Source organism: Apostichopus japonicus, chromosome 8, assembly GCF_037975245.1.
Source record: "Apostichopus japonicus isolate 1M-3 chromosome 8, ASM3797524v1, whole genome shotgun sequence".
In the NCBI taxonomy this organism is placed as follows: domain Eukaryota; kingdom Metazoa; phylum Echinodermata; class Holothuroidea; order Aspidochirotida; family Stichopodidae; genus Apostichopus; species Apostichopus japonicus.
The window spans coordinates 33,081,510-33,104,312 of NC_092568.1; the positions used below are offsets into that span (position 1 = coordinate 33,081,510).

The 22,803-nt window shown below is 37.3% G+C and overlaps 1 protein-coding gene across 3 annotated transcripts; it reads left to right on the forward strand.

The window, feature by feature from the left end:
- The first annotated feature begins 5,825 nt into the window (after window positions 1-5,825).
- Window positions 5,826-17,597, forward strand: LOC139971080 (uncharacterized). 3 transcript variants are annotated; one of them, XM_071977259.1, is made up of 13 exons: window positions 5,827-5,942; window positions 7,406-7,456; window positions 7,951-8,082; window positions 8,482-8,684; window positions 9,224-9,459; window positions 9,839-10,022; window positions 10,595-10,819; window positions 11,542-11,718; window positions 12,367-12,506; window positions 12,854-13,080; window positions 13,597-13,883; window positions 14,367-14,607; window positions 15,132-17,597. In XM_071977259.1, the coding sequence occupies exons 5-13, from the start codon at window positions 9,250-9,252 to the stop codon at window positions 15,556-15,558; spliced, it is 2,118 nt and encodes a 705-aa protein (XP_071833360.1). In that variant the 5' UTR covers window positions 5,827-5,942; window positions 7,406-7,456; window positions 7,951-8,082; window positions 8,482-8,684; window positions 9,224-9,249; the 3' UTR covers window positions 15,559-17,597. The 3 variants fall into 3 exon arrangements, with proteins under 3 accessions (XP_071833359.1, XP_071833360.1, XP_071833361.1); XM_071977258.1 differs by lacking the exon at window positions 7,406-7,456 and having other exon boundaries at window positions 5,826-5,942; XM_071977260.1 differs by lacking the exons at window positions 5,827-5,942; window positions 7,406-7,456; window positions 7,951-8,082; window positions 8,482-8,684 and adding an exon at window positions 8,755-9,073.
- Window positions 17,598-22,803: the final 5,206 nt, after the last annotated feature.

A 22,803-nucleotide genomic window follows, 5' to 3' on the forward strand; every position in this document is an offset into this window, starting at 1 on the left:
AACAGAATGTTAGTAGAACCTTCATTAGTACAACAACTGTAAGGGAAAGTACAAAGTTAAATTGGAACATATTCAAAAAAAGAATGTATGGGTTTACACGAGAGTAGGAAACAAAATTAAAAACAAAATTAATCTTGATGTATGCTGAAGACTATACCTATAGCCTAACATAGACAAATAATGTTGAATGTTTCCAAAAGTTGATCTGTTGTTAATTAATATAAACTTAAAAGAACATATCTTGGTTGGGGTTAAAATTAGAATTGTTAAAATAACATCGATTAACAGTAACATATATGCTTGCAATTTTGGAGCTGACGTCATCATTTTCAATGAAGCATTAAAGGAGCCTTCCAGACTTTTTTAATGCATATTTTAAATAGTGGATATCTTGAACACCGGAGAAGTTATAGAAACAATATACTAGCACTTATTTTTTCTTGGAAAATAGCAGATTAGATACAAATATATTCTAGTATATCATATATCAATATATTATATTATATATTACATATAAATATGTTGTATTATATTATATATAAATATATTATATTATATATTATATATAAATTCTGCCTAACGATATCCTTTAGTAATCAGAATCCAACTTAACTGAACAAAATTATGTTAATGAACTTGATCTTGGGAATTACATGTTATACCATTGTGGTTGGTTCATATAGTATGATATGTCATTTCAACATAGGGATTGATTAGGTTTAAACGCAGGGCTGTGCTAATGAATACTCTTGAATGTTCAAGTTTATGGGGTTGAAAGGGGGCCGTACACCCGCTTCCCCCATTGCAACGCCAATGTATTTATATCCCTTTAAATAACTTTTCGATTCTGGTCCCTTACAAAGTAAAAACGAGATTATTAAATTTTATATAGAGAAGGAAAAAAACAAACAAACAATAGAACACCTACAATGCATGCACAAAGTTGCGGATTAACAGAACTGGGTAAGAAAACAAAATATGTAATTAAATGGATTTGACATATTGAATTTGACTGCTTGTCTAAAAGCGACAAATGCAGCTGAACTGGAAAACTGTGACATTTCAGATGTTATTTTGGATTTGTTTTAATTTAGTTTTCTTTAAACAATCATCCTGAACGCTTTGACAGAGAGTATACCTCAACTCCTAACCAACCCCACCACCCCCCCACTACCACCCGCCCCCACTGGCCCAACACAACCAGTCGCAAACTATATTGCATTTCCAATCACATCTTAAGTTAATATTGATTTTCTTTCCAAATTATCGAGGTAAAAGAGTCATTCAGATTTAATGGGAAAATACATTTACCGCAGACTTGTCCAAAGTGATGTGGTGGTAAAAAAACCCATTATGCTTCGGTATTTTCAGGATAGAAATTAACCTGGCTATATGAAGTAACTGTATAGATATAGTAGAGGGTGTAGAGAATAAAATGTCATCAAAATTCGGACCAAAGCCTTTTCTAAGGCATGTGTACCCAGTAATGTATAAAATGCATTGAGAGCCTAAATAGATTGATGCACAGTGTCAGCCGAGTATAACTTTAACACCTTTGATTTCCAAATAACTTCCTTCTAGAACCTTAAAATTTGCCAAAGCTTTCCCAAGATAGTTGAGTCGTCCAAACAATTTGGGAATTGGGGGTTGAGGAACCCAGATCCTGCCATCCTTACATGCCTATGCTTCCCTTGATTTAGGAGCTTTTGTGGGCAAAGCAAATTTTTGAATTGTGTGGGACATATATGTTAGGATGTAATAAGTTGACTCAAAGTATCATCCAAAACTATTCTAGTTGCATTGAGCCTTACTCAAACCGACCCCCCCCCCTCCCCCAACTCCCACCCTCTTCACTTTACAGGGATGCTTTGTATACTTCCAATGACCATCCTTTCATGAAACTGACATAGGCCTACATTAAATTAAGTTAGTACAATATTAACCTGATATCAGCAATACCATATGAAAAGCACTTGTAGCATATATTCGTTACATTTACAATGGACAACAGGTGGATAGGCCTAGGCTTTCTGCCAATGATTCAGTGTATACGTTCAAAAGCGTGCGCAAGTTGTACAACGGCGCTGTTACAAGTGACAAATATACGGCTCTGTGACAAATGAATACTTCATTTCTCAACGTGGATATTTGGCAGCCAGTTTATTTTTGTAAGATCATGAATAATTCATAACTTTCCCTTCGTTGTACTACGAAAAACAAATTCGCATCCCGCTCTACCAACTAACCAATCGAAGGCCTATGTACCGATCATCACGAGCAAGAATGAATGTGCCTTGACTGTGTGGGATTTGAAAACTATAGTTTCGGTGAATTATATAGGCCCTTTATATAGACCTTGTGCCAAACTCGCAATAAATTGACATATACCTGTTCCCAAGTTCTCAGTAGTGGTCATTTGTAAAGAAAGCTAGAAGAGAAAGAGAACACATGGGTGGATACAGCAAAAGAGAGTTAGGGGGGGGGGGTAGGATGGAGTGATCAATTCATATATATATATATATATATATATATATATATATATATATATATATATATTATATATATATATATATATATATAAATACACCCATCTATCTAGAATTAACTGGCAAACATTCTTAGAAATGTAGCAATGGAAAAAAATAGCAATGGAATCGATATTCATTTATGCTAATGTCATATTAGTTCCATCTCTGACTCTTGTCGTCAATATCATCGGTGTCCTGAGTACAAGAAACGGGATACCGAAAAACCGGCTATTCGAACCGGAATTGACTCAGCGACCCAGAGGTATATCATGCTACTCCCGTACAACAACTTCCCGGATGATCTCTACGATCTGTGCTATCAAAGGCATTATATGATATTCGGTGACAAGTAGGCTATATCAAGGACGGCGGAAGCACTTTTAATCTGGGGGGGGGGGGCACCGACATCAAAGGGCACTTTGCAGAAATTCGATTGGACTGATGCAGCCTTATATTTAGTGCCCTTTCTAACTCTTATTGTATTATCTTATTTGCGTATACACATCACTCCATCAACGCCCCCCCCCCCCCCTCAAGGAAAATATGCATACTAGCACTGCAATATCCAATGTGCAAATTGGGAAACAAGGAACAAGTTTTCTTTTGAGACAAAATGAGGTGAAATCGTTGCTAATGTAGGAATCTTCCAAATTAGAGTTTATTTCTTGTCAATATCTTAACAATTTTTTTCCATTCGAAATAGCTTTGAGTTTGACCCACCTAAATTCATTAAAAGTCAGGGGCGTAGCCAGGATTTGCAAAGTTGTATGCACGACTATCTGAGCGGAGCGCCACCATCGGTTGGCGCGGAGCGTACAAGAAAAGTTTTGGTTTTACAAACCCCTCAGATGGCTGGAAACGGCCCTTCCCAAGTGTTGATCCTGGTTCCCTGGCCTCTTGCTAACTTGAGACACCTTAATTTTTATGTAGAAAAAGGGCACATTTTTAACCTGAGGAAAAGTGGGGGGGGGGGGAATTTTGTTAATCGCATATGCTTTAATACTAGACCAATGTTACACTGCCTATTCTTTTCTAATGTGTTCTCTTTCCCTCTGTTGTGTGAGTTAACAGCTGGGGGAGGGGCTGCGTGGGGCGGGAAGTTGCTGATTGATCCCCATCAGAAAGCAGAGGCCTGTTCTCACCCGTCAATGTGGAAATCTTAGAAGCAGTTCGCGGAACACACTCTGCAAAGTCTAAGGTTGTCTGCTTTGTTTATATAGTAGATGTACATGCATAGTTAGCATTAACTTAGACCAAATTTATGCTGTCACTTTGACGTGTAATATGCATAAAAAGTGAATGGTAACAGATCTAGTAGACCGCCAAGTCCCAACGAACAGCGGCAAATTTTCACTTGTTAACGTGGGAAATTGACGACGTGGAAGCGTATAAGAAACCCGCGGAAGAGACAAACGGTAAAGTCTATAGTGCTTTAACTATTGTTCGGGAAAAGTAACATTGCATCTGTAGGCTTACTTTGAGACATTATAGCTGAATGGAGTCTTATAAACAATGCCGTATTGATAACTGACTTACCCTACACCCATTGAGCATGGTACTTTCAAATGTGATCGTACTTCGAGATGCATCATCTGCAGCCACCACATTGTTGAATCCAATTCCATCACCAGCCACAGCACCCAACTCACACACAATACTAAGGGTCACATCACTTGCACAACCACTAATGTCATATATCTGATCTCTTGTAGGGTTTGCATCCAGTATGTTGGCGAAACCAAAACCACCCCAAGAAGCGATTCTATGGTCACAGATCCACAGTCAACACCATGAAGACTGAGACTCCAGTTGGAGGACACTTTAACCTTCCCAACCATACCATTAACGACATGTCCCTACATGGGATTGAATCCTTGGGTAGCCGTCCTGACCTAGTACGAATCAGCAGAGAGAGGCTGTGGATGCAACGCCTTCGCACCATTCAACCTCATGGGCTCAACATTCAGGAAGGACATGACTAACTTTTCTTCTGTCCCCCCTCCTTCTCCCCTTGTTCCCCCCCCCTTGACTCCTCTTCTCGTAGCTCTCTTCCACCCATTTTTCTCCACACCTTTCTGTCTTTGTTCTTATCCAGTTTATTCCCTACCCCTTCCCTTAATCCTCTCTTTGTCCCTCCACTGTTTATCTCCTACCCCTCTTCTTCCCCTGATGGTTTCTTTCTTTCTTCTCTCCATCCTTTGTCCACTAATCCCTTTTCATTCATCTCTTTGTGTTCACCATGCTCATTAACCTGTCTGTATTTTGTGCGTGTTTTTGTCCCTTCTGTTACTGTTACTTGTCATTCAGCCTTTGAAGAAGATCCTGCTAGGATCGAAACGTCAGGCCAACTTACTTTTACGCATTTTCCTACACAGGCGCTCTAGTGGATAAGCAGTTTGGTAACAGTTTTATTTTATTTTAAATAAACAGTTACCTGCATTAGCGAACGTGAAGGCGTATTATTATAATTATTAATAATTTGCAAGTCGGAAATATGGTTAATTACCCATGCAGATTAAAGACATCTTTGAACTATACTGTAGGTGCTTCCCCACAACGGCATTCACTATCTGACCTATCATCACCTCCACTCACATACCCCCCCCCCACCCCCCCTCCCGATCTCTCCGATCCGGCCTCGATATGCCGCAATTTAGTAACGGTTTCGTCAAGCAGCGTATATAAGCAAACATCCTTTCACTGTAACATTAATTAATTTTAAATATAACTTAGAGATGAGGACAATCCGTGTAATGAATCGAATGTTTCAAAATTGCTGTTACCAAAATAAGCTTAACTTAAGAATTGTCGAAAAAAATTGCTCCATTGATGTATTTTTCATCTCTAGGTTCCGGTATATGGATAATGCTATAGGTTGGTTGGATTCATTATGAAATATCATCACGGAGAGGCACCTCAGATGGGATTTATGTCATAAAACGAAAGATAAGGTGAATTGTTTTACTCGTGCATGTGCAATTAATAAGAGATCGAAATTATATCCTTTATGCTGGCTATTTACTGTTACATACTGTAACATGACACGAGATTGTTAACAATTATAAAATAATTAATTGAAAATTGCATATATCCGCGCCGTTTCATTTGAATTTCATTTGTTCATACTAAATGAGCGTAAATAATTAAAACACAAGCTGGTTGTATGTAAATATCTTCTGCTCATGCCGCATATTGCGCAATATTTCATGACGTTATATCATGGGGACTTTCCCCATCGGATAAAATTACTATATAAGTTTGGGATTTGGTTATCTTGTTTAGATAAAAAAAAGCAAGAGTTTGCGAGAGGAGGAACGTAACATCGACAAAAACAAGTCATATTTTTTATGAATCTAATTCCAAAGTCCATTATGAACATTTTCGCGAGCATTCTATTGCTAGTTGCTTTGGCAGGTAAGTTTATTTTCATTTATATTCAGTCAGATTTTTGTGATTTTGTTTACTTATAATTCCCACTAGTTTATAGATAATTAAAAGTATATATAATTGGAAATACATGAGTTTACTTACTTTACAGACAGAGTTAAGTTTTTCTTTTTGCCAAATTTGATTGCTAAAACGGAGAAAATCGCTTTCGTAGCTGTACATTTATTTTGTTTACTGATGCTTGATTTGTTAGTGGCATTATATGTATATACGGTGTATTTAATATAATGCGCGATATAAGTTGACATTATTTCTGATCACGAAGGTTCAGTCTGTATTTATTTTTCATGACATACTCTCAGGAATATTACTATAATTTCATTCTTGTGATATTATACCTGCATGTACTGATCTTGAATAGTTATAAAATTTGTGACTCAAATGAGATCATAGTGAAATGAGTAATAAATTTGTCGTCTATGCGTTAAATTGAAGCAATGAGTAGAGATTACATGAATTAGGAATGTTCACTGATGTTGCTCTTTACCACATGTACATTTGGACTGTTTCTTAAAGTCGTGTTTTGCAAGTATCATATATCCGACAAAATGACAGAACTTCAATATTTCCATTAAACTGGGATTTTCTGTTTTATCTGTCTGTGTTATATTTATTTTACTATATAATTACCCGCGTTAATTGTCGTAAACAAAAACGTATTGGCCTATGTGGAAGAAAGTCACTACGGAGCTTCCCAATGAAGTGCAATTCACGAACAAGTGTTAAAGTTCTTGGTTGCCTAGTTAATTGGTATGAGTTTCAAAGTTATCAAGATCGCAAATTACGTTAAGTGAATGCATGCTGCGCGTTCTATTATATGTCTTGAAGAAAAATCGAGTTTGTTCCACAAGTCCGGGGGATATGTTTTCCCTTTCCACGGGTTGGGAAGTGGCCAGGGTGGGTCGGTATTTGCACCCACGAATAGAATGGTTTACATAAAGTGAGGTATAGATTTGTGTGTGGGGAGGAAGCAAGGCTCATATAGGGTCATCTTCAAGTGTTTCTAAAGATCTTTGCTTCATTATAAACCAATATAGTCTTCTGTCTGTACCTTTCAGGTATGTTATTAGTCGATCTCCAAAGGTCGTTCGGCAGACCTCCATGAATACCTGGCCCCCGAACCCTATATAGTATACCTTCTCCAAACACCCAACCTTCACAACGAGTCTCAAGGATTTAGCACTATAAAGTCAGTCTAATATATTCATGCATAAACTCTACGGGCTAACAGCTTATTAATCCATATTTTTTAAACTTTCGTGCAAGATTGTTTGTCATTAAACAATTATGAATATTCATAGAATTCATGTGATGTACAAAATTAGTCCAAGAATGAGTGGTTTTTATTATGTACAACTATATGCACGAATGAACGTGTCATATTACGACGTATATATAGATTAACAGGCATATGTTATATCATTTGTCAGTTGCTATAACACAAGGAGACATATATGACGACCATACAACCTGGGTACTGGGTAAGATTGTCAATCGTTATCATAGTTTTATTACATCTCTATGGTTACGGGATTTTCTCTTTCATGAAAAAAAAAACAAGCGGTAATATTTTTTATTTATTTCTTTCTTTGTTGGTTTTCTTTCTTTTCTTCCTTTTCTTGGTTTGTTTCTTTTCATTTTTCGACTTTTAAAAAAAATAATTTTTATTCCCTCTTTTCCCTTTTACCTTAAGAATGAAACTGTTATTTTAACAGTTATTGCTTCTCTGCTGTCTTCTAATACTTGAATTATTCATCAATTAAAAGCAGGAAATAATTGCAGGTTTTGTAGCTGTTTTAGGTAAGATGATTACGTATGATATATGGATAACTCAAAAAGATGGTGAAACCTGGTTAGCTTGTAAATTTTTGAATGACAGCAAAAGCTATATACTATACACATGCTCCCTAAACTCGTTGTATTATTATTATGTCTACTCATTATGTATGTTTTCGGACGGATTTCCTTATCACAGAAGGAGAGAAAGGCATGTGCAAGGGAGGTCGTTGTCCAGATATGATATACGATACATCTGAAGAGACGTGTTGCGGGGGTGTCGTCTACAGAAAGGATTTGGACGAGAACAATAACCCTTTGTCCGAATGTTGTAAGTATAGAAAATATTAGAATATGTGATTTATCAAAGATTCTTCTAGCATGCAGATACTTCACTATACAACCATATATGATATAAGAGTGACTTCCAAGAATAATAATTGCAAAAATAGATTTAAAATATTTCAGAACAAAAATAGCACGTTACATAACAAAACTGCAAAATTTATTTGATTGGGTTATTGTTTTACACATATCCAATTAGTATCGACATACGTCATAGTACAGGTTAGCCTATACTATACTGTCACAAAACATAGGCCACGAAAAAAGAAAGACTGTTTACTTCTTTCATCTATTTTTAATGATTGTGTTGACCATATATAAAGTCAATTGATTTCATCAAGTGCTAAAATGTTTGCTTACATACCATTGTCTTATCCATTCATAGGCAGTGGCTTACAAATGTATGCCACAGAGACGCAAGCATGTTGTGGGCAAGTCATTGAAAAATCTACGCATGCGTGTTGTGCCATTGGTACATCGGATCCCGTTGCATACGACGTGGAATTGGAGGGTTGCTGCGCAGGGGTGGTATATGACAAAGCAGGGAAAGTATGCTGCCAAGAACATCTTTATAGCACTCAGAATGAAGTTAAGTATAATAAGATGATAACGGCTAAGAATAAATAGTGGAAAATTCTAAATATCATATTAGGATCAGAATTGCTCGAGATAATAATCTCGTATAATCGTCTGCAACAACTTTCATCAGTATATTATGATACATGCAGTTTCATATCGTTTAAAGTTTAAGGGTATGGGGGCCGCACTGTAAGACTAATAGACTCTTCATTAAAAGCGACTGAACTATTAAGTCTAGACCATGAGTGTAGCTTATCAGTACAGATAGCAACCAAAGCATGCCAGGGCAGTCAAGGCATTTGATGACACTCAGACAAGCCAAAGTAATTCAAAAGATCGCACGAGTGTTATATGATTGAGCAGAAAGTCAATCAAATTTAGCAGACGAAGTGTTGTGCGTAAGTTCAATACCATATTTTTTTTTTATAAAGGAACAAGTTAGATTGTACTTTTTCTTTGACAAAATATTCCTTGAATAATGCGATATTTCAACAAATATAATTGTCGAAGTCACAGTTACGTTATATTTTTGTGTTTCCTCTTTTTAGATTTTACTTGTTGTGGAGGTGACTACATGGACACAAGGGTTGGCACGTGTTGCAATGGAGAGGTCGTTAACGGTATCGGGGAATGCTGTGGTGATGGTGTTGCACAGATTTACCAACCAGGAAACGATCTGTGCTGTTCATCGAATGGTGCAAGTGTGGTGTTTGAATCCAGCAGGAACCAGAAATGTTGTGGAATGGATAAATACGATCCACAGTTAGAGCTATGTTGTGATATGGTGAGAATAATGTTACCCTTTTTAAATATATATTACTAATCATGTACTTTTCTCTGTATATCTTAGTCTAGTCTTTTTGACTATACCTCTTCACTTCGTCATGAACTGCGTCAGAAATAATTCTTCAAAACGCTTTAATCGTACTACAAAATTTACGTAATATGAATAGTCATGTTATAATTTATTGATTAATTTTTTTAATCAAATGTATCGGTATAGGCTTTCGTAGATATCGTAATTACTGCATATGTGGGCGTGCGTTCTTATAATACTTTCGTCATCATGCATACTATGGAGCCTGTTAATCAACGGTTGTGATATACATACATGTGAATTCAGTGTACAGTTATTACAATCTGATCATGCGCATTTACTACAGGTCGTCAACGAACGTATTAGCGACCTGACTAGTTGCTGTGGTAATACAGCATACGAAGATGACAGTGGAATGTGCTGCGGTGACCAAGTGGTTCCGAGGGGATTTTCAACCGACTGTTGTGGTCAGACAGCCTACAATGAAGACAACGAAGTTTGTTGCCATGGAGAAGTTATTCAAGCTAGTGGTAATTACAAAGAAATCCTTTCCTAATTTCGTCTTAAAACCAGGAAAAGAGAAATACATACCATTGTTGACAAAATCATTGTTCCAACGTGAGTCACACGTTATGATAATTTTGCGGTTGCCTACCTTAGTATATTTTGGTTTCTTATACCATCTAACTTAATAATATAATATAATATAATGTAATGTAATGTAATATATATATATATATATATATGACATAATATATATCAGGCCTTGAGGCTGTTTTATAAAGCTATGTATAGTTCATTTAAAGCAGCAGCAGGTGCATGGTTCTTACCCAAGCCCATGCAAATTCACTGTCATAACTTACTTTGTTCCTTATGAACATAAATTCATTCTTGCTCGAATGGTACTATCCTCTGATAGGGGTCATCTTTAGCGCATTTAAAGACTATACAAATACACAATATGCAAACTAATCAAGTTCTATTTTATATGGAGAAAAAAACATGCGCGTGAATATCTCTTCTCAATCGCTGCAGTTTGCTTTGTACTTTTGCATACCTGATTCTTACCATTTCTGAAGTAATTTCTTGTTTTCTTCGTTAGGTCAGGCCAGTTGTTGTTATGATGAACCGTATAACCCAGACGCCTCGACCTGTGTCAATGGTGGACATTCGTATTTCCATGTAGAGGTAGAGGTGCCTTTAATCGATGGCATCACCCGAGTGTTTTGGGGTAATGACACCGCATATCTGGTCACTCAGGCATTCGAGTGTGGAGGTAGTTTGCACTATTACGGGGCGAACACGGACAACGCTTGTTGTGCAGATGGTAAGTATTTAGCCAGGGTTTACCGTCCGGTTCTTGGATTTTGCGTTCCGTATATATACTTCACATCCGTGTGGTGGATATTTAACATCTCAGCAGGGAGTTTCCATGCATAACAACTCCCTGATATCAGTAACTCTCGAAGAAGCGTAAACTAGGTGTATAAAGGGCCAATGATCCTTATATCATTGATTATCTAGAAATGAAACCAACTTGAGGTCAATTGAGGGGCAAAGGGGTAGATGGCAGCATATAGTCAGTTGCACATTTTCCACTCCACACCCTTATGAATTTCTTCTATGAGGTTTACTATTTATTAACTTCGTTATGCTTGATAGGCTCCTTTGAAAGGTGATTTAGGTCGATTCAAGCCTAATTTCCAAACCCACAAATAGAACCAAAGTATATATTAGCATCTATCCCCGGCCCCTCTTACATCACCATGGTGATCTTGTTGTAGACTGTATATGTAAGGGGACTGGAGTTGTTATTGGATATAGGTGTATGGATTTTGTGCACAGGCTATACCTGTTGAGTGACTTTTCGTTAAAAAGTACCAAAGTAAAGTCGATATGATATTAATTGTGCGGTGGTCAAAAGCCAGATAAGTAAATCAACAATTCCATGTTTATACGCATTGTATATAAGATGGAAAACACGTAATTAGAATGTTACTGTGCTGTATACTCTCATTACTTAACTCTCTCTACATTCGTTTTATTTAGTTCTACCCTACAACACTGAACTGGCGCTATGTTGCAAAGATTACAATGGTTATAATTTAGTCCACAAGGACAAACCGATGGACAAGTGTTGCGGAAGGACATCATACACTCCGGAAGTAGAGGGATGCTGCAATGGAAACGAGAAATTTAGTTTAAGTGAACAGAAATGTTGTCCAGGTATGCAAATCGCGCAATTCATCTATATATATATATTTCCTTTTCTTTTATCTTTTGTGAACGTCTACTTTTAAAGGGAGTATAATCGACACCCCAAATCATCACACTTTAAAGTAATGTTGGGGTGAGGGGAGGGGGTAGTGAATGGGAGGGAGGGTAGTGAAGAGTAAGGGATGGATGGAAGGGATGGGAGGGGGAAGGGGAGGGTGGAGGGGAGGGGTGGGGGTCAGGGGTAAATACGAAGACGACGGCGATGCGATTTACCACGATATCGGTGTCGGTGACAATGTAAACGATAATGATAGACATCGATGTTGATACCGATTAAGCTGACGTCAGAGATGACTTCCGGTATGTGACGACAAGACGGTTACGATGACGATACTGACTATACAACGACGATGTCGAAACCTTTGACGTTGATGATGACGACGATGGCGATGATGACGATGACGACGAAGATGACAAAGCAATTGTTTAGCTATGACGATGGCAATCGCCGCCACACGGATAAGAAGGAATTTGCACCTGTTCCTTTTTTTTTTCGTAATCTTACGAAATCGACTATACGGAATTCTGAGGGTGCACATTGTTATTATGTAAATTCTCCCCCTTTTTGGATACTACTATCTTACTTTCTTTCCTTAGATGGTACCATTGTAGACAAATCGGTCGACTGCAACGGAGTACCGCCTTGTTTCTTGGCTAACTCAATGGATAAGATGTGCAAAGTGGAGCTCTCTGCCAGACTCCCTGAAAGACACATATCATACAATAGTGCTACCTCAGTGAGTCTCCACGTCATGATATGATTATCAACTGATTTTACTGAATGCAATATTTCTTTTGGGGAAAGTAAATTAGAGGTAAACGTAGAGGGACGGGATGGGTCCTAATGGGTCCTAAGGTGGGGGGGGGGAGGGTTTCTATCAGTAACCAATAGCATCACCGGTGAAATAAAATGTAATTTTCTGCCCGTAAAAGAAAGAGCCTTCCCCCCTCCTCCTTCTCCCTCCTGCTCTCTTTTCACACATGCAGCTCCAGCCTGCTTCACACCACCCATATATATGATCCTCAAAATGTACTGAAAAGGACTTTCTTGATATGGGCTTCAAATTTTGTGCCATCCCTATAGGAGTGCACTGCCTATGGCTTACGGGCAAAGCTACCTGGGCTCCAATCTTGTGGCGACAGACTCTTCAAAACCAGTGAAAACATCTGCTGCGGTGGTAGATTGCGGAAGAGGTTCTTCGGTAATCTAGAGGCAGGTTGTTGTGGTTCAATCAATCCAGAGATTTATCTACTCGAGACGATGTCGTGTGTTCATGGCATGGTTTACGAAATACCAGAAGCACATGTTGAGTAAGTGATGACACTACATTAATGTAACAAAAAAATATAGCCTATATACTCTATTGCGATAGGTGCGTGTCTAATTCTCTCTAATTAACTCTGAAGTATAATATGGATTTTAAGTGAACTTTGTAGTCAATTATTTAACTATTTGCATGTCATATACTATAAATGTATAACATATGAACATGGCGCTGGATTCATTTGTATAGAGAGGGTGTGACTCTATATAGGATCGTTGATGAATCGTTAATTTTTACCAATCTAATTAGATTGTACTAATTAATTACCAATCTAATTAGATTGTACTTATTGTTTACCAATCCAAGTAGATTGTTCACTACAGCTGAAACTGAAAACAAAAAGAGGAAAGATCTTTCCGTCTGCCAGACAGAGTTTCATGATATCAGAATTCACTGATTTAAAGTTTTAGTTCTTCTAAAAGTTTATTCAGATTTCCCAGAGATACTCTCTTGCAACTGGTTAACATTGCCTGTTCAATGACTTTTCTTTTGGCATGTGTAGGTTATGCGCAGGTCGGCCTTATGATAGCCGATATCACGGATGTGACGAAGTCTTCAACATTCGAATGAAAGATGAAATCCTAGCCCTACCCGACAGCTGTTACAACAGCCAGAACGGACAAGTATTCTATAATAGTCTGATCCATGCCTGTTGCGCTGGGGAACTGATAACAGCCGACCATACCTGCTGTAACGAGTTCAACGAGTGCTGTCAGTCCGAGGGGTTGGAAGGGTACAACTTCAAGACCCATATGTGCTGTGGAGGACGTTTGGTAGAGAAGGAAGCAGGTAAGGTTAAATTAGCCCCCCTCGTCAGGGTTTGGCTCTTCTTTGGGTAATCAACCGGAAGTATAACGAAGTGAAACAGAAAGCTATAGCGTGTCAACTCTTCTTGGTATTTGCGTAGGCCTATTCTTACAAGCAAACTTTAGTTTCCAGTTTAACCACGTGAACATGAAAATAGGAAACCTCCCCACCTAGACCTGACGACAGGAAGAGGGGGTCAGAGGGAGTTCATCCCGGGATACGTCATCAACGAGGTACCCGATATATGGGTAAAGATTGACCAAATCTGCCAGGCTTCAGCCCTCTACAATTTGTTCATACGTCCATGAGTGTACCTTGAATTTCAGGGGGACCTACAGTATGAAAAGAATGGAGGACTAAAGGAGGGATAAAGTTTAACTACTACCTTATATTGATTTTATGAAAAATGTATATTACTGTAATAAAATTGACATGAGTCATATATTGTGTATTCTCTACAATTAGGTTACGCGTGCTGTGGGACACAAACGTACGATACACGAGACGAGGCAATACTTTGCTGTGGCGATGAACTCACTGAACGTAACGAGAACGGCGGTTTGAGATGTGACAATGGAGCAATCAGCGGACGTGTTAGCGAATCATTGATTATATGTGGAGGGATTGAATACCATGGAAGTAATATTGAATGCTGTGGTAACGACAAATATGATCCATCAAGTGAAATTTGCTGTCGAGACAGAAAGTAAGTGGACCATTTTGACACATTGAAATTGAATTAATTGAATGATCCTGCAGTTGTTATACTGCAGGTACTACCATGTCAATGCCTTAATGCATGGAATGCTTGTAATTTTTATGATAAACATGATGCTTATAGTTATATTGAATTGTACATGTTAAAGCTATAAGGTATAAAGCAACCTACCGACACTATGATGTCACTTCTAATATACATTTCAGAATATGGAAACCTTTTCCTATTACGAGGGGAAATCCCAAACATGATTAAATGAAATTCCTTCTCACGGAATGATTTTCAGAACTTTTCTTTCAAATACGTCCATAACAAAAATAAAAAATAAAAATAAAGTAGAAAGAGAGATCACAAACATTGGATTAAATAATATGCAAATCAGTGATCTATGACGTAACAGCCAAAACATTCCATCCTCAACGGTGTGTGCTGTAGCCATGCTGCTTAAGTCACTGTGTTAATTTCATTAGTATTAACTCTGTTTTTATTATCAATATTATTGTTGTTTGCAGGTACCAGAGAACAGATGACCACCAGGAGTGTTGTGGGAGTGTCCCTTTCAGCCCTGAAGAGGGCGCTCTTTGTTGTGAAGATAGCCTGTACTATGAAACGTCCGACGGAGACGCATGTTGCGATAAACTGAAATACAACACGTTTTTCCAGACATGCTGTACGACTGGCGGGAAAAATTACGTCATGTCGGTCGACGACCAGTGTTGCTCCAATGGCGAAGCAGTCGATACGTCACGTGACACATGTTGCGACGGCCTGATCCATAAGGAGATCGTGAATGGACAGTGTTGCGGTAACCAAGTGATCCGAGATCCAGTCCAAGAGCAATGCTGTGGAGGAAATTATTATCACATATCGTCAGGTCCAAAGCAGTGTTGTAACGACCAATTGATTGCAACATTTGCAACATGCGAAGCCGAGGAGTAGTCTTAATTCCATCCGTTTTTACTGAAGCTTGAACTTCTAACATTTAAGTATAGTGGGGCAGCGTTGGCCTTTTTTATACAGAATATTGAAAGAACGACTTAAGGATAAACCAGAGAGGGAGGGGGGGGGGGGGAGGGCTTAAGAATATGTAACAATCAAGGTCAACCTCAGTAATTTGAATGTACGAAAAGTCCTTGAAGATGACATGTAGTTCGCTCACTTTGCGGAAAGGTGACAGAAATTCGAATAGTTTCGGATAAAAGTAAGTGAAAACAAACGTATCATCAACTCGATAAAGTTATTTATTGTAAATGTCCTCTCATCTGACATTTCGTTTTGACATTAACGTCATACCTCTATTACATATTCTTTCTTTGACAGACCTTGTCCATATCACGTTGTAACCGTCCTTTGATATACAAACTTTCAACGTTCCAAATATTACTGCTATTTTCTTAACACCATTCAAAACATTATGCATATTTATAAGTTATATAGCAACATAACATTCCATTCACGAATTTTGTTTTCCAAACATTATTATTTCATAGAGATACGTTTTATCATTTTGTACAAAAACCAAAAAGAGAGAAATAATTTCAATTTTGAGCATCACCGTAAAACTCCGTAATGCAATAAAATAATATAATTTTACGATCTTTTCCAAGACAAAGAACGGTGATGCAAAAATTCAATGAGTGTTAACAATGCCTTTCAGATGAAAACTCCATGAGTTTATTATACCTATTTACAAACGTATTTTAGTTACTTAATTTATCTTTCTGCTTAATTGCCTCATAGTTAGTGCTTGCCATTTCATCTGTCTTTTTTATTATTAAGTGTCAAAGTATTGAAAATAATAATCTTTCCAAATACATTTGGGAACTAAAAGTATTCGCATAGCGAACAGGTACAAAAAGTAAAACCAAAGACAAAAAAAAAAATGAATATCTCGATTTTATATACACATATATTTGTTCACATTAACGATGCATTATTTGCTTCAATATTGAAGATATTCAAGTTTTTACGTTATTAAATTTTTCATTGTACCATTTTAATTATACCTAGCAGATGTTGTATGCAAATGTTGTGTTCAGTTTTCTATGGATCCGTGACATAGCCAATAACAATTTTAATAGATAGTCAATTAATAATGGTTGATTGATTTCAATTTCTAACTGAACTTGTTTAATGTCTGTAATTAATTTGGAAGTTGGGAACCTCCAGGAAAGCAAGTTTTAGCCTTTAAGTTTAATTTTTTTAAATTTGTCTGCAATACTGATTACCTTTAAGGACCGAATCAATTTGCCACAATTTTGATGTTGATGTTGATGTCGACATGATGTTGATATTGATGTTGATGCTAATGTTGACGTGTTGCATTTTATGTCCCGACCGAAGTTAACATGTCAGTACGTGCATGCCGTTTGATGATCTTATAGCTTTAATGTCTTATTCATACAATCATATGTTCTTTTTATTAGTATTGTTGTTATTATTCTTTATCGCAAGTTGTTAATTAATTATGTACAATTGCATTTAGCTTTGAAAATTGCCAGATTCATGATATCAGTGCCTTAATCAATTCATTTACGCAATACGATTCTCAATTATTGAAAATTAAATTAAAAAAATATTAAAAAAAACTTTGACTAAGGTATCCATTATATTCTATATGAGTCTAAGACCTCAAATAGATAATATGGCCAAAAAAAATGTTTATTTATAAAATCATAACGCGTGTCATGTATATACAATCACATACATTTGCTGGGCATGCGCACTTTGGGTTAGAACAACACAACAGACCATACACTACAGGCCATTGGCAGCAGACTACAACGTTCAAAATGTGTGACGTTTTTCATTTGGAGAGCATACATTATACGGTAATGCTTAACGTCTACTGTATTGGGAATGTCATCTGTATAAGGGAATGTTTCAAAATAATTTTAACTTTCATTTAGAGATTGAATAGTTCTCGTTCACGTTTATCGTAGATCCTCATTAGTGTGCGTTGTAATAATTGTAATGCAATAAAGAAGTTCACTTCACATGCAGTTTCTCTTTGCCTTATTATTTTCTCTGAGTGTCTTATTGTTATTTAAATATGTAATAAATATTCATAAAACATAAACTGCACTAATATAGCCTAAGCTATATTAGCCTAATGCGTATCTTGTTCGTTTTATATAGCCTACTTGTAGAGTGAGTCCACTTTAGTACTATGGTCATTACAAAGGCCTCTCATACCAAGGGAACATATACACTGGGGTACGCACATATAATCTCAGATGACGGGGACAACCCCCCCCCTCCCCCACCTGACTGATTTTGGTAGTGCCATAAACTCGAAAACCTAAATCTTTTTACAAAAGAGGGTTTGGCTGCATGTGGGGTCGTTGAATGCGACTTCCATGTAACCGGGGTGGGGAAGGGGTGGGGGATAGTGGGTCCTTCCCCTAAAACATGAAAAAGTGAAGACGTAAAATAAAATAATATTTTGAAATAGAGCCCCGACTAAACAATGTTTCCACGGACTCACCGACAGAGGTTGGGGCTTGCCCCACAAACCATATATAACTCGCAATGCACACTAATTCTTAGCTTTTATATTCAAAGACTTACCAGACACACAGCAACGGATTTGTTACTCCTATTAATTAACAGCAATGCTAATTACCAGCTCATTACAGTTCCTACTGAGAAAGAGCTTTTATGCATTGTAGGGTACTTCTATAAGACAAATATCACCTAAGAAAGAGCCTGAGCACGAAGAAAAAGAAAACGAAAAAAATATTTCAACCGTCTCCCTTAAATCGTGCATGTATCATGAGTTGACGGTGTTACATTACGTCAAACTAAATTTTTAGAAAACATAATCAGCTGCTTTAACTCAACAAATCCAATCAATTGCTCTATTTATTATGATAAAAGACCTTGATTGCAAACATTTGCTGCAGCGAGTCTGTATGCATGTAACAATTTTACGACTTCCTCTTTGCTTGTATAAATAATACAACGTAGCGGGGGATGTGGTATTTTCATGGTCAACTTAACACAAAGTTGTAAATGAGGCAATATATAGTGTTTAATGCAAGCAAACTATACCGACCGCAGTTACTAATAAGTCAAAAGTTCAATTTCAAATAGTGAAATAAAAGTTACGTTTACCGATACATTTCATGCATGCATGCATATGTGATGAATGCGAAAAATGACAAATTGTCATGGCAACGAAACTAAGAGAATGAAATGAAATTCAATGATTATATAGAATTTCACTTTGAGAAGAAGAAAAACAAATGGAAGACGTCACAAAGGGGGTACAAACCCAGTTATTCATCTTATTCATATAGGACAGGAATCTTTGTAAAGGACACCCCTCACCCCCACCCCCACCAACCCACCAACCCATCCCCCAAAACAGCTAAGTGAAAACTTTTGCTCCGTGTTTTTTTGGTTAACATCTATTCGGACTGCATATTGCTGATATTTCATAACCAAGAAATATAATAATATAACCATAATTTGTCAAACTATTGATTGATGCTCTGTAGTTCCGGAACTGAAGACATCCTGTTGTGTATGTATGTATATATTAGATCCTCCTGCAAGCAGCCAACTCGCGTTGTGTATTGAGCAATTATTGTTGTTTGTATACATAAGGTTAACATATTTCGTTCCATGTAGACTGTCACATCCTAGATGATGTTTCAAAACAATTATTGACTTTAACTGCATCAATTCTTGTGTTTGTAACATGTTAGGAGTAGAAAGAAAGCCTTGACCAATAATGATATAGCGTTTGCGGTGTTATCCGCATGCAAGTGCGGGAACGAAGATGTGTTTGCGCCACAACTATAAGGTGGCATGCATACTCCATGTAGATCCCGTTACTAATCAAACCAAATGGCCTCCGTCATGAAAAAGCGCCGAATAACACCATGCAGGAGAATATCTCAAGTTTTCGATACGTCATGAAATATTATAATTTTTGGTGGCTTCTAAATGAAAGTAAACAGATTGATATTCAGTACGTGTGGTGTGAAAATTATGGGAATTGAGGAAAATGTTAGGCGACTTTAGCCCTTCGAAGAGTAGCATAGCAAAGTTGTTTACTGGTGAGTAGATAAAGAGGCTTGTTTACAAGTAATTATGATCAAAGATAATTTTTATAAAAACCTATATATAATGCAAAACTATTTTAGTTTTTTTCAAGATATTCATTGTAAAATTATTGTAAGTCTAGAAGGCTCCTTTAACTTTAAGGCACGCATGCTTGTATGTCGATTAAAAGCCAGCCTTAAGTTATCAAGAAAAATACGTACTATTGACGAAGAATAAATGCCCAGTTACAAGCGTTTGTAATTTCACCCCCCCCCCCCTCTCTTGTTTCCTATCTATTAAAATATATCTTTGTTATTCTTACGCTTGATTACATATAGTGCTATAATTAGGCAATTTGTCAATGTACTCGTTTTTATACTATCCGGATATTGTGATTCTATATCATCTTCTATCTAATAGTTGTATTTTATTTGTGATTTGATGATGCACACATCCCAAATCAATACAAACATGCTTGTAACAAATGTTTACTATCGGTAATGCACAATACAATAACCCCGGATCCCATAATCAACAACGGGAACTGGGGTTCCCATGGACAATGAGAATACGCGGTCTTCGTTTGGGAACCTTTTCTGAATCATGGCGTTAAAAAAAAAAAAAACAAGGGTAGCTACGGATGCCTATACAAGTCGTAATTCTTCATTTATTTAAAAAAAAAACTTTATTTGCCGTTATCTTTGTCAAAATAATAAAACCTTCCTCATAACAGTGTTTTCTAGAGCCCTCCTTTACCGAATACCTGTATGAAGTAAATTCTTGGTGTGTTACGTTTGAGAATTCAGAATTTACAAGGTGTTGCAATGGTCGAGAAGTCGATTATTTTCCAACGCAGATATATCAATATTTGCGTATATGTTTAAGATATGTCATAGGAGATACACCTACACCTCTGCTTCCTTCCTCGCCCACCCCAGAGCCGTATATACGGCTCTGGCCCACCTCAGAGCCGTATATTATAAGGCTCTGGCCCACCCGAACCACCCACGCTGGCCCACCCCAACCACCCACGCCCTCCATTTAGGACGTCTACGAACCGGAGCAGGGAAAGTGTTATTTTCGTACTGAAGTTTGTTGTACCCAAGTAGAACCAATTTGGTAGTAGTTCTACCCACAGCCGGCCTATACATGATAAAGACAAAATAAATCAAAAACATGAACACGTACTGTACTATACCTATACTATGCAGGTCACATATGTACTAACATAAACCAGTCTTGATGTTTATGTGTGACATTATCGGTAATATACGACATGATTTGCGTAGGAAATTGTTACAAGTTATTATACTACAGAATACAAGGGCGCCGGGTATAAAGATCACACTGAATAAATGATCAAATGTATTTGCCTCACCAATCTGAAACTCTTGCATGCGGCTCTGGTGTATGGGTATATATTGAGTTATCAATATATTGTTTTACAATATTGTTGTATATTTATTAGCACAGTGTTACATATGAGTATGTGAATTGGGTGTTACTACTCGGCATTCACAGAGATCAGTGAATTATTGGTGTAATGGGTCACTGAAACAACACACCGTGCCATCAGGGGCGTCGATATATAGCCAAGCCGAGCTTTATATCACTGTGCTCCCTATTGAACTCTTCATTTCCCTAAAGTATGCATAGAAAATGAGAATATATTATTCCCGTCTCATATTTCTTCGCCCCCCCCCCTCCAAAAAATATTATACGGTTTCGATGCTTTTTCCGGACAGGTCCCACCACCCCACCCCCCCCCCCGACTAAATATCGTCAAAAGAAACACTCTATTTAATGACGTCAATTAATATCCTGCATTAGTTACACATTGTGCACAGCGACCGGAATTTGGTAGACTTATTGCAAACACGAACGTAAACTGCTGCTTCCCATAAATATGACGTCATCATGATAATCAACTAACCTTAACACATTGTTCAGTATATAAACATGAGTATATATACATAATGTAGTAAATTGCTATAAACATGAACAGATATGATCATGAATTATTCTCGTTAGTTCCTTAATTCTTCATATTTGACATGTCATAATTTTAGTAATATTTTCATTCCTCCACTAGGATATTTCTCCTCCCTTCTGCTTCCTCTACATTAGTTTACAGTTACAGCGATTGTACTATATAATGACCCGGGTCATCACATCACCTTGTCTGACATTTCCATCTTAAACCTTTCTTCAACAGACATGAAATATACACAGTTTACCTGTTATCAAAATAGAAACCAGCATCAAGATCATAGCAATGAGGAAATTGCACCGTTAAGCAACTACAGATGCGTCAGTTTGTTGATTTGTTATGTTTCTTTATACAGTCATTAATCACAGGGGTACCATGAATATGTAAAGAAGTTTTCACTGACTACATATGTTGTCATGTTAGAAGTTGGATGTTGGATTTTGAGAGCCTCGGGTTGGTCCCGAGGGCAATTATATTGACGGGTCCCCTTAAAGATGTCTTCCCCCCTTTCCTAAAATATTTGATGAAAACTGAGAATAGACCTTAATTAATTATCTATCCCGTTTTCGCCCCTCCCCCATTTGACACCGGTGAGTATAGATTCTTACCCTCATCATCCTCTTTTCAGGCCTGTGCAGAAACCATAGTTTTGGTTCAAAGGCGCACCATACTGTTAGTGAATGGTGGTTTCCATAACGAGTTTATAGTCTTTATGGAAAATCCCCTTATACGATGCCCAAACCCCCCAAATGAATATTAACTACGGATACCTTTACAAGTCATCTAATTTCACATAATTCATCCCGTTCTTCATATACAACAGAACACTATATGACGATTGCTGCATATCTTTACTAGATCCACATGCTTACACCATTATAATGTTTGCCTAAGCTAATGAAGTTACATTAGTGACATCAGAATAGATACAATGCCTAGTGGGACGAGAACTGTCCCAAAGAAATCTAACAACACTTGGCATGTACGTGAGACATACCGTAGCATTTGGGATATCCGTATGTCTGGGCCTTCACTTAGGGCACTTTAGGGTAGAGAAAGTGTTATCAAATGCAGTGATACGCTTCAATAAGAATCAGTTAACTGAAACTAACTGAACCAGTAAAATATGCTACTAAACGGTA